A 13,139-nucleotide genomic window follows, 5' to 3' on the forward strand; every position below is an offset into this window, starting at 1 on the left:
TTGGACAAGAAAGCACAGAAAAATGTATTATTTATTTATATAATTATCGCTAACACTCTTTTAGGGACTAGCCTTTTCTTTAATTTGTGATGAGTGATTTGATGTTGTTCTACAAACGTAAGAAGCTACATTTTTAAGCCGACACCGAAAGGCAGATGGTTGTTTATTCGTCGGCGTAAAGCACAGTTCATTGTTGCATCGGCTACGATACTCGCCGTCACCAACCTGCAAAGATCCAAAAAAGAGGAGGTCTACGCCAACAGCCCAGGTTCGATTCAAGACCTCAAATATGGAATTCGTGAGGCTGTCAAGGACATAGGAGAGCCACTTTGCAATTCGGCTATAGGAAATTTCATGAAAAAGAAGCGTGTAAGCGTGTAAGCGTGGTCGTGGTGGTCATTTGCCTGAAGTTATTTTCCACTATTAACAGCATAGCTTCCTCTTTATAATGAAATATTTGAATATCAAAATAACACCTCTGTTTGAAAAACCCTATATTTTAATGTTTTTTATGTTAAATTAAATACCATTTCAAAAATAAGTGGCAAGCCAAGTTCTGTGCATCACATTCTTACTAATATCAATAGCTCAACTTACATCTATTACTGAAATCGATATATATTTCATCAAATTTCAAATAAGATAAATGAAGTGAAAAAATTATTAGGTGAAGTGAAAAGTTTTGAGTGCTGTAGGTTCTCTGCTGAGAGATGTCCCTGGTGGGCTATTTCACTCGATGTCTCTATTACACTAAATCAAAGATTCATAGGTGACACTGCGCTTCGAAAAATATACTTCTTCTCTTCTTAATTGGCGCGATAACCGCTTACGCGATTTTGGCCGAGATTAACAAAACGCACCAGTCATTTCTTTCTCGTGCTAACCGGCGCCAGTTGGACACACCAAGTGAAGCCAAGTCCTTCTCCACCTGATCTTTCCAACGCAGAGGAGGCCTTCCTTTTCCTCTGCTACCACCAGCTGGTACCGCATCGAATACTTTCAAAGCCGAATCGTTTGTATCCATTCCGACGACATGACCCAGCCAACGAAGCCGCTGGATCTTTATTCGCTGCGCTATGTCTATGTCGTCGTAAAGCTCATACAGCTCATCGTTCCATCGTCTGCGATATTCGCCGTTGCCAACGTGCAAAGGTCCAAAAATCTTACGCAGAATCTTTCTCTCGAACACTCCAAGCGTCGCTTCATCGGATGTTGTCATCGTTCAAGCTTCTGCGCCATACGTTAGGACGGGCATGATGAGAGTCTTGTAGAGTGTTAGTTTTGTTCATCGAGAGAGGACTTTACTGCTCAATTGCCTACTAGTCCAAAGTAGCACTTGTTGGCAAGAGAGATTCTACGTTGGATTTCAAGCCTGACATTGTTATCGGTGTTAATGCTGGTTCCTAAATACACGAAGTCTTTTACAACCTCAAAATTATAACTGTCAACAGTGACGTGGGTGCCGATACGCGAGTGCGCCGACTGTTTGTTTGAAGACAGGAGGTACTTCGTTTTGTCCTCGTTCACCACCAGACCCATTCGCTTTGCCTCTTTATCCAGTTTGGAGAAGGCAGAACTAACAGCGCGGTTGTTAAGGCCGATGATGTCAATATCATCGGCATACCCCAGCAATTGTACGCTCTTATAAAAAATTGTGCCTGAGCGATTAAGTTCTGCGGCTCGTACGATGCTCTCCAACATCAGGTTAAAGAAGTCACACGACAGCGAGTCACCCTGTCTGAAACCTCGTTTGGTATCAAACGGCTCGGAGAGGTCCTTCCCGAAGAATATCCTATAATGTAGAATTATATAGCAGTTTTGTGTTTTCATATTTGGTGAAGCAGGTTGTGTGTTACGAGACTGTATTCAGCACCATTGCGAGCAAAGTGAAAACTTGGTGCCGCGGTCAAAAAACATTTTACTGCTGAAATATCATACAATCAAATGCAATAGTAAAGCAATTATTCCAACAACTCCATTTTGGGTAGGCAATCATCGAAAATGTTGTAAAAAATCGCCATATCATACCGGCATGTGAGCACTCATTGCATTACCAAGGAATTGAAGATTAGTTAGAACATTTTTTAGAATCATCTGTGCAATAATAATTAAAACCGCATTAATTTCATTCTCAAAAACAGAAAGCTTTTTACTCCACTTAACGTGTTACTAATAAATTGAAACCATTTTCAGAGGAATTAGGCATTTATTTATTTAATTTTAACTACCAAGTTTGTTCTGACTAAAGGATAGCTTAGAACTAAAGAACAGAAAGCACCAAAAATGCACTGAATTCACTGATTTAGAACACATATTCTTTGGCAAAGAAAAATCAAGTAAAACAAATTTCGCAACCTCAATAAATCTAAGACAAATTTATAATATAACCAAAAGCATTTGGCTGACTTCTGAATTAAACTAATAAAATCATTTCGTATTTATTAAACTTTTAAATGCAACAAAATTCAGGAATACTAGGAAGCCAAAAAGCTTCTTGCAATAAATATTAATATTGCATGAACATCTATACATACAAAACTATTTGAGAAATGGCATCCACTTCTCTCCTTTCAAAAGAAACTAGCAGTTTATCACCACTCACCAAAAATAATAAAACTACAAGTGTGCGAATCCCTTACTAATGTTTTTCTTCCTTTTATTTGTTTTCCTTTGCAGGACGAGAAGAATCAATTGCTAATAACAAACATTTGGCTCAAATTGGTAAGTTTGCAATCGAAATAAAAGCAATATCAAATGCAATAAAATATTGTCACACTGCAATAACGAATGGATAAACACAGAACACTGGCTTGGGGAGAAACAATAACATAAATAAACAGCATTGGAAACATAACTAAATCGTAGGGAATGAAATCAGAAAATATCAAATAAATATCGAGACATTGAGCAAACATAATAAAGATGCGGTCTGCAGGGGCCAACTGAAAGTGCCGATTAGTTGCTCGAGTGGCAGTGGCAATGCCATTTGCCGCTTGGAATACAAATTTTATTTAAATCAGAAATATTGCGGCAACAGCATCGCACAGTTCGATTAGGCACGCATTAATCTTCAGCGCAAGCCATTTGTCTGTCCAGGGAATAATGTCAACAGCAATTTTAGGCAAACTTGCGGACAGACAGCAAATAAACAGCAATTCCGTACGACTTGTGAATGAAAGCAGAAAGACAAATGTTGGCACGTAGCAGCATTCAATGCTGAAATTTGATGTGAATCAATAGTACAAGGTGGCGCAAAATTAATCACCCCATTTCAAGGTTTATAATATTTGTAAATGGCCGGGACGTCAAACATATTAACTCGACTGCTGCTGTATTCAAGGCAGCAACCTATGAAACATGTAAAGGTCAAAGTAAAGATCAGAAATTATGACTCGAAATCAAAATAAAAAAAAATTTTTTTTTTTTTTGTTTTCTTGTAACAAATTTATTCAAACCAAATATTGGATGATTAATTTTAAACCACCTTGTATAACACTCGATCCCTCTTTTGTTTTTTGCTTTTCTTGTTTTTGCTTTTCTTGCTTTTGTTGATTTAATATTATTGCTTCGCTCACAAATTCTCATGAATTCCTTCAATATGCTTTTACGTTTAAATCTAATTGCCTTTGTGCTAAACAGCCACATTTAATGGGAATTTAATGGTAGTAGCACTCATAAGGAGAAACAGAAACACAAAACATGCATCTGGGTTTGGCCAGTGGAAATCTTCCTATCTAAAGAGATGTCTTTTGTTGTTAAATTACCATTTTCCAAATTATAAAATAGCATTTTTTATGCGAGTATGTGCGGCCGCCGTAGCCGAATGCGTTGGTCGTTTTCGAATTCGGAGAACGTAAGTTCGAATCTACGTGAAACACTAAAATGAAGAAAAAGTTTTTGCTATTAGCGGTTTTTTCTAATACATATAAGCGTACGCGCCAATTATTTATTTTTATGTGGAAATATGGCCAAATAAATATAAAAAGTGAAAGCAATTTTTTCGCTTTATTTCAACGATGAAATTAATTAAGTTAGGATTGCCGTATTTGTTTCAAATAAGCACCGCCAAGTTCGAGTTCAATTTTGAAAGCAATTTTATAACTCCGCAATCAAAAAATTCCTCACTTAAAGGTTAAAAAACTTAAGCAGTTCATTTACACAAACCTCTCTTAGAGCCTGTTTTGTCTTGCCTGATTGTCTTCTTTATTTCCTTTAGCTATTAGTTAGTCTCCCTTTTAACCTGCAAAGAGCAAGAATACGGCTGTTGATAATTGATTGATTGTAGATTGACTTAGATTGGAAATGAGAAATTTATTTTAGATTACTAACAAAGTGACTATGGACTATTGCATAGTATGGTAGTGCCGAACCTTGTCAGAGGAATAAATTTAGCGTAACTCGAAAGCTGAAAGTGTGAACGTCAAAACTCTGAAAGATCCTTTCGAAAAAAAAATTATTTACGCACCGAGCAATCCTAAGTAGAAATAGAAAGATTTGATCTGCCTTTGACAAATCAATGTTGGTTAGAGGGAATCAGGCTTCTATTTCTGGAATCAAAATTTCTCTTTATCAGAGCTCAAGTGGCTTCATTACGCCATCTTTCATTCGCTACTCTTACAATTTCTTCAAGGTTAAGTAGCTTACATGTTTGTAAGGGTATGCCTATGTCATTGTCTATGTACTCATCGGTCAACTTGGTGCCGAGTCTCGCTAGTTCATCGCACCCTCAATGTCGCGATGACAAGGAACCCATATTATCCTTAGGCGAAATCACTCAACTCTCGTTAAGAGATGTGCGGCATTTCATGGCTACCTTGGAGGTTTTCGACTATTTTGTGAGGGATTTTATCGCCGCCTGGCTGTCAGTGAAAATGTAGATGTCATGCCCGGATATCGCATCACTCTGTACCAGTGTCGCGGCTTTCGTTATTGCCATCAGTTCGGCCTGAAAGACACTACAGTAGTCAGGGAGCCGCAAACTGAAGGGGATCCCCAGATGCTCGGAGGATACACCTCCACCCACTCAGCCCTCGAGCTTTGAGCCATCCGTGTATACATGGATAGACTCGCCTCTCTTCACCGGATGTAGGGGGGAGAGACTCCTCATCCTCCATAGCGGAGAGATCAGAGTACTCCCCCATATCCTCTAAGTTAACCCTTTCAAAGAGTTCGCCAACCATGGAGTTGGATCCCACCACATCGTTGTCTGTGACAACTTCGTTCGCCTCTGCAGATGTGGTCGTACTTTCTGCGGAGGTATTCTTGCTAGCTACATCCTGTCTGTAGACATGGAGAGTTAGTGTTTGGAAGCCATAGTTTATCTTCCTTTTGCTCTTGGCAAGTGGGTTTAATGATTCCTCGTTTAGGATTATTACGGCTAGTCTTCTCTTGTCATCCACTTCGCCAATTTTTGCTATCTTCCAGTCGCTGGTAGATGAGGGAGATATTAACAGTTTTTGCGATAGCCAAGCTGCTACCAAGGCCCTGACGATGCCATGGTGCCGATTCAAATCGGTCAACTCCTGTAAGGCGGAGATCAGCTCTTTTGGACGTGCAGGTAACATTTCGCTGATCTGGATTCTAGGACATAGGAACATAGAGATCAAAGACTTTTTCAGTTAGAGTCTCCAAATAATAGTTATCGAAGACTTAAAAAATGTTTCTTTTTACTTTTATAATTTTTGGATGTACTTTAGAACTTTTATAATTTTTCGGTGGCTTTCATAATTTTCCACTGGCTTTATCAAATCTCACCCATCAAATAACTTTAATTCTGGGTCTCTAATTATTTACTAAGATAATTTCTACACTTCGGCAGTTTTGACGTGCTCCGACGTGCTCGGTTAAAAGTCTGTTTATAATTAATCAGTAAGTTTTTCATAAAACTTGTGACAATTAAAAATTGCATTGAAGTATATGAAGACTGACTTAAAAATGATACTGTAAAGTACAGCTTTTAGAATTACAATTTGCTGTGGGGTTGGCTTAGATATATGAAAACTCTTTGAAAAACCGAAGTCCGTGATTTCGCTGCTTTCGTTAGCGATTTAACTCTAACTTTTGAATTAATACAAAAACTAAAAGAATGTAGAAGTAAACATGATCAATTTAACGCTATCGCACAATTAGCAATTAAGTTTCTATACTCTAGTAATAAGTAATGTCTGTATCTCAGCTTAAAATAATTTTCTGGAACTGTCGCAGTATCCGAAATAAGTTTATGGAACTTTTTGATTTTTTAACAAAAACTAATGTTGATGTATGTATGCTCTCAGAAACGTGGCTAAAACATACTGATAAATTGTATCATCCCAATTATGTATGTGTGCGTAAAGATAGGGAAATTGGAGTAGGTGGTGGTGTTGCCATATTAGTTAAAAAGTCTATGCAATTCAATATCATAAATATTAATACATAAATAGTTGAAAATATTGGAATTAAAATAACCTCCTCTGACCATAAATCATTTAAGCTTTTTAGTACTTACTTTCCAGGTGGAACAAATACCTCGGAGCTTCGGAATAGTTACAAAAAAGACTTAAGAAAACTTTTCAATTTGAATGGGCGTATATTTTTTGCGGGGATTTTAATAGCAAGCATCGCAACTGGGGTTGTTCTAGAGCAAATACTTGGGGAAATATACTCAATGAATTTACCACATTTTTCCCCATAAGCGTTTCCTACTCAAACGATCCAACATATATACCTTCGTCTAGTAGGCTTTCCCCATCCAATATTGACTTGGTACTCTAGAATACACCCACGTATATATCTCAGCCTTTAACGATAAACAAATTTGATTCCGATCACCTACCAGTAAAATTTGATCTCAATTTAAATTTCAAGCATATCGACAACTTTATAATGGATTACGATAAGACAAACTGGAAGATTTATCGATCCTCATTAAAAAATTCTTTATGTACTTGGTCAACCAACCTAGATTTAATTGATTCCACGGAGGATATTGATAAAAACGTAATAATGTTCAGTGAAAAAATAATAGCAGCAGTACGAAGTTCAGTCCCACTTAAAACTTTGAAGACCAATTTTCTCAAACTACCCCAATACATTTTAAATTTAATAAAAACTAGAAACTATTTTCGTAGACAATGGAGTCATTACAGACAGCTCTCTGACTACGAAGCAGTAAAACATTACTCTGTGCAAATCCGCAAACAGATATTTCAGTATAGAAATGCCAGCTGGAATAAGAAACTTAGTTCAATTGAAAAGAGAAGTAAGCCATTCTGGAACATTTGTAAAATAATGCGAAGAAAACATTCAGAAATCCCACCTCTGCGTGAGTCAAATAAAACATTAATCTTAAGTCACGAAAAAGCAAATTTGTTTGCATATAACTTTTTAGAAAATCATAAGGTGTCCAATCAACTAGGATCTCCACACGTCTCAAATTTAGTTGATACAGCTATAAACCAACTAAATTCACAAGAAGTAGACACTCCACTAACTGAATACGTGGATTCAGATTATGTTCAGGATCTTCTGCATGATGCACCACTGAGAAAATCTGCAGGGCATGATGAAATAAAAAATATTATGCTCAGACACCTACCCAAAGAGGCCGTGATATATTTTACTTTTTTGATAAACTCTTGCATCAAATTGCAATATTTCCCTAATGCGTGGAAAACTGCTAAAATAATTCCAATTCGCAAGCCAGGCAAGCCAGCAAACGCAGCTGATAGCTACCGCCCTATTAGTCTTCTAAGCAGCTTAAGCAAGGTTTTTGAAAAAATTATCAAAAATAAAATATCCCTGTTCCTAGACACCCATAAGGTTATACCAAACGAGCAATTTGGATTTAGACAACATCATAGTACGACTCATCAGATTAACCGAATTTATAATCACGTCAAATCTAACTTCGATCACAAGAAATCAACCGGTTTAATGCTTCTTGACGTTGAGAAAGCTTTTGATTCGATATGGCATGATGGTCTTATTTACAAATTAATAAATTTAAAATTTCCGTTACCACTAGTAAAAATCATAAATTGCTTTTTAAAAAATCGTTACTTTTGCGTGTCTCTGAATGACGAATACTCTGACATGATCGAATTACCCGCTGGAGTTCCCCAGGGATCGGTACTTGGTCCTTTACTGTACATTATTTATTGCTCTGATTTTCCTAAATTAGCCAACTGTTCATATGCCATGTACGCAGACGACATTGGCATATTTTATTCGCATGCGTTTGGTAACCAAATCGTAACCAAACTTCAAGATGCACTACAAAACATGGCAGACTACTTGTGTACTTGGAAAATAAAATTAAACATTGGTAAGACGCAAGCTATCTTTTTCACTAGAAAAAGAAGTCATTGCTTTATATCAAGTACAGGTTTGAAATTAGGTAGTTATGATATCCCGTGGGCCAATACCGTACGATATCTGGGGGTGATTTTTGATAAAAAAGTATCTTTTTGCGATCATGTAAAGTACATACAGGAGAAAGTAAATTTGGCGATTAAAATGTTATATCCCCTAATAAATAGACGCTCAGGCTTAAGTGATGAAAATAAGCTGATAATTTATAAGTCTATATTTCAGCCAATAATATTATATGCTTGTCCAGCCTGGAGTAATATCGCAAAGTCACATGTTAAGAAACTGCAAATCTGCCAAAATAAGGTACTCAAAATGATGCTACGACTCCCATGGCATTTCTCCACCAGAAAGCTTCATGAAGAATCAAAAACTAAGATTTTGTCAGATCAAATACAAAATTTGACTAAAAGATTCAAAATTCGTTCCAGTTTTTCGGACAATCTACTAATAACTGAACTTTCTTAATGTTCAATTATTCCCTGGTACTTAAATGCGTATAGATTAACCCTAGCTTGTAAGATGTATAGCGGAGGTTTTTCATAGTAGTTTTTTCCTTCGAAAAAAAGAAAAAATCATTTAAAAAACCAAACCTGTGATAAATATACAAATATAATGATGTAGAATTAAGATTTAAATCATATTCTGTAAATTGTGCGATAACATAAGTATTGTAACGTTTTTCTACTTAATAAACTCTTATCTATCTAACTCTTATTCCCTTTACCCTTTACTCTCATTGCGAGAGCTTACTTCGATAATTCATTGACGATTTCACAAATCCTTATCTTCAATTCGAAATGTAGTGCAATTAATATTATCAACTTTAATCTGCGCAAGTTGCAGTTTGAACTACAAATTCTTCTGGGGTTCATTAAAATTTGGTTTTGCATGTCGTAATTGGATTTGTGTGTCCTTAAAAAGCATTTTCAAGCGGTCACTAGCTGTTTAGTTCTGCGCATAATAAGATTACGCTGATCCAGATTTCCTAGTTTGGCCCAGGCCCGCCTTAGTACTTGCTGGAAATATATATGTGGTGTACATCCTTCAAAGATGTGTCAGGCTAATATTAGTGTTCTCTCACAAATGAAGGTCCTACAGTTTAAAGCCGTCCCCAAACGGTAGATGACCTTTTATGTGTGACTTTTCTGTGACACAGATGCATTTGGCGCTTCATCATTACCAGCTAAGCCGCTGTTAGAAAGCAGGTTTTTGATGTTTTATATCTACAGCACCAAACATTGGGTTTACTATCAATAGGCCAAATTCAAACTCCTATCATAAATACATCACAGTAATCAAATCGGTATGCCAACGCCGAAAACTCCCTGCTAGAATCATTAGTACTTGCAAAAATACAACACAAAGCCAAGTTTCAAATATTTCATATATCAAAAAAATTGTATTCATCGTAAATTAATTCGTTTTCTCGGCTTTTCCAGCACTTAAAAGTTGATAAAATTTGCATTTTTTCAAACGATTTATAATTTTAAGACAGTTTTATAAAGGGAAACATTCAAATATTCGAATCAGGCAATAAATTTTGAGTTTTCTTTAGTTAGTTTCAAGTTATAATCAAAAAACTTAAAAAGTTTGCGCGTGTTTATTACATTACATAATTTATTATTAATAAAATACTTTATGTTAAGTTTCTCCAAAAGTTAGGTTAAAGATACCGTTAAATTACATTGCATTTTTTATTTGGTATCACAATGTAATTTATCTTCCAAGGCGCAGAAATTTTGACTTTCAGCACGACAACTCACCAGCAAGAAGACAACCCGGCAAAAGTCCCTTGCAGGCTTAGTTGCTTAAGCAAAAAAAAAACAACTGCGAAATAAAAAACATTCTCAAAAATCACTGCTTCTGAAAAATTCCTTTGAAATAGTAAAGTGATTCACCAAGATTACCATGAAACTTCACACGCTTTTCAACTCACAACAAAAAGGACTCAGCGCAATGGCGCTGCCCAAAAAATTAACTCAAAGCCATAAGCAATAAGCGCTGAAATGTAATAGTCTTCTCTGCGCTGACAATTCCTGAGCCACAACAAGCACTTTTTCTTTGAAAAAGGGCGATTGGAGTGCCAAACTGGCAGCTGAAAGACAGATAAATGAAAGAAAGCCATGATGAAGGTTGGCAGGCAGAAAGGAAAAGGCGCAAGCGAAAGCGAAGGCTTTGATGCTTGTATCAAAAGCACCAATTCACTTGCTGCTTAGCAAAGCTTGTACATATTAGTTGTCACACAGTGAGTGACAATTCAAATCCAAAGGAAGAAAGTGTTGCATGAGAATCCGAGGAATGGAAAAAATTAAAAAAAGCACCACTGCAAAACAACTACAAATCCGCAATTCAGCTTTAGAAACCTAAGCAGCTTTTAACGAAATTTGATGATGATTTGGGATTTTTACACACTCCCATTTTCATTACACGGCCTTTGAAATAAAAAATTCCAAATTGCTAGACAATTACACAAATTGACGTTCATTTCTTGCTGAGCCACTGCCATCTTTCGCCAACCAGCTGCGCCAAGCTCTACGCATTAACGTGGCACAAATCTCTACTTAAGCAATTTTCAAATGGCATTGCAATTACTTTTGAAAGCTCAATTGCTCACATATGCTCGCACTAATACAATCCTACACACACACGCGCGCACACCTATGAGCGATGAACTGGGTGCGACGTTGCGTATGAGTAACATAAATTATTTGTCACTTAGGCGTGTAACTGCTCGTTAGTTCTTATGCCAGCAGCTTACGCCACACTTTGCATTTACATGCCATTTACTTTATTAGTTTTACAACAATAAAACGCATAACGGTGATGTGTCAGCAAGATTTCTCATATTTCTTTTGTTTTCGCATGTTTAACAAGTACCGATCATTCATTCAGGAATTATGGCGTGCAAATTGCGCACGGGCGTGAAATGAAATGTGGCACATGTGCCAATAAGCGGGTGTGAGCGCATAATACACATTTTCTGTTACAAACTATTCTATGAATTGAGCGCAATGCTATTACTCATCTTTCGCTCATTTGTGCCCACTTTGTGAAATTTTCGTAATTTACTCTGTCCTGCGGCAGCTCATCTCCGATTTGCTCGTTTCATTTGCAAGCCATACAAAGTGGTGTTGATGCTGTTTCTGTTTCTGCGGCTTACATGGCCTCTACGGCGATTTTGAGGCGAAATGCTTTCCATCATTCCAGCCTCCCAACTGTGCCGCCTTGTAATTTGTCTCTTTGGACTTCTTTTTGTTCTGTGGTGCTGCTTAATTGTTCATCGATGTTTGCTGGTTTCCATTTTAGTTTGCTTTGCCAAAATTGCTTTTTGCGGAAATTGGAAACTTCTTCTTGCCGCTGATGCTGATATCTCTTACACAGTTTGTCCACCAGCAAGTACAGAAAGTCATAAGTAGGTAAACTAGTTTGTGTGTTTATACGAATTTAATATTCGCTAAGATTTTTTTTTTTTTTGATAAAAAGAAAATTTGATTTTTTTTAGTTTTTCAATTGCTTACCACACAAATTCACACAGACACATGCCAAGTGGCGTGCACAAACACTCGTCAATGTATTTTCAATCAAATATAGGCCTAAAATGTTCCCCTTTTCTCTTCACAGCCATGCCCTACTTCTGTGCAAAGGCTTTCCGTTTCACCACTTGATTGCACGCGGTTTGCCATTTAATCACAAAAAACCGAAAGCCACTTGAAAATTGAGAAAATAATCACAAAAAAGATTCGTGATTTTAATTCAGTGCTGCACTAGTCGGCATCGACTTAGTCCTCGACCAAGTTCCCGCTAGCAAACCCTTTCGCGCTGCCTGGCTTTCATGTGCCATTAGTGCCTTAGTCACACCCATCCATTAGAATTGCTATTGAGTATATTTGTATGAGCGGGTAACTACTAATATCCATAGTTGAAATCGAAATTAGTGGATACAACAACAACAACAAAGAAACTGCGCTTTCAAACAGCGCCCGTTCATTTTCGCTTCTTGCTTTAACAGAAATTTTCCAAGTGCTGGTTGTAGCAATTTGCCCATTTTGCATTTGTTTATAATTTGGCGGTTGCGCCAAATGCCTTTTGATTACTTCTGGCAACATACTTATGAAATTGTGTTTTAGCGAATGCAGAAACAAACTATTAATAAAAATTTGTCGAAATTAGGCCGCCATAATGGCGCATAAAACCGAAGTGTTACGACTAATTGTGTTAGTTGTTGCAATTTAGATCAGATTTGAAGTGAAAAGAATTGCAGAGAAACATAGACTGAAAAAAATCTAATTTACACGAAATTGGTGGGAAAACTCGACTCGTGTGGCATAAACGTTTTATTAAAAGGGAAAGAAGCGAGGAGCTTTAGCCTTAGTGAACGCTCGTAGGCAATCTACTTTCGAATTTAGTGAAATTTTGCGCATCCGAACAGGAAAACGTTTGCACAATGATTGCTTTAAATTGTGCGCGACAATCAGTCAAAATATTCCAAACTTGACGTAGACCACATCTAGAATGCCACTCTGAAGATAATAATGAATTTTCGAGTACATTTCTTTCCCGCAAGAATTACCTCTAGAAAATCATATCCAGTTCGCGGGCGGTATGCGATTCTCTGCCTCTGCCAAGAGGCATAGCCTATACACATTTGGAATATATTTATATGCGGTAGCCTAATAACAAATAATTGTTCAAAAAACGATGCAGTTTTAAGTGAAGTTTCAAAGTAATTGGGCCAAAGAACGGATTAGATCATCTCGACGGTGGGAAAAAGGTGAAGCATCTCCTCT

The 13,139-nt window shown here is 37.0% G+C and overlaps 1 protein-coding gene across 1 annotated transcript in view; it reads left to right on the forward strand.

Annotated features, from left to right (window-relative positions):
* LOC129236949 (neuronal acetylcholine receptor subunit alpha-7) overlaps nucleotides 1-13,139 on the forward strand; it is a 190,672-nt gene that overhangs the window by 61,782 nt on the left and 115,751 nt on the right. The window contains exon 4 of the mRNA XM_054871271.1: nucleotides 2,677-2,721. Coding sequence (XP_054727246.1) covers nucleotides 2,677-2,721 — 45 coding nt within the window. The remainder of the gene's footprint in view (nucleotides 1-2,676; nucleotides 2,722-13,139) is intronic.

Source organism: Anastrepha obliqua, chromosome 2 (assembly GCF_027943255.1).
Source record: "Anastrepha obliqua isolate idAnaObli1 chromosome 2, idAnaObli1_1.0, whole genome shotgun sequence".
NCBI classification, from domain to species: Eukaryota; Metazoa; Arthropoda; class Insecta; order Diptera; family Tephritidae; genus Anastrepha; species Anastrepha obliqua.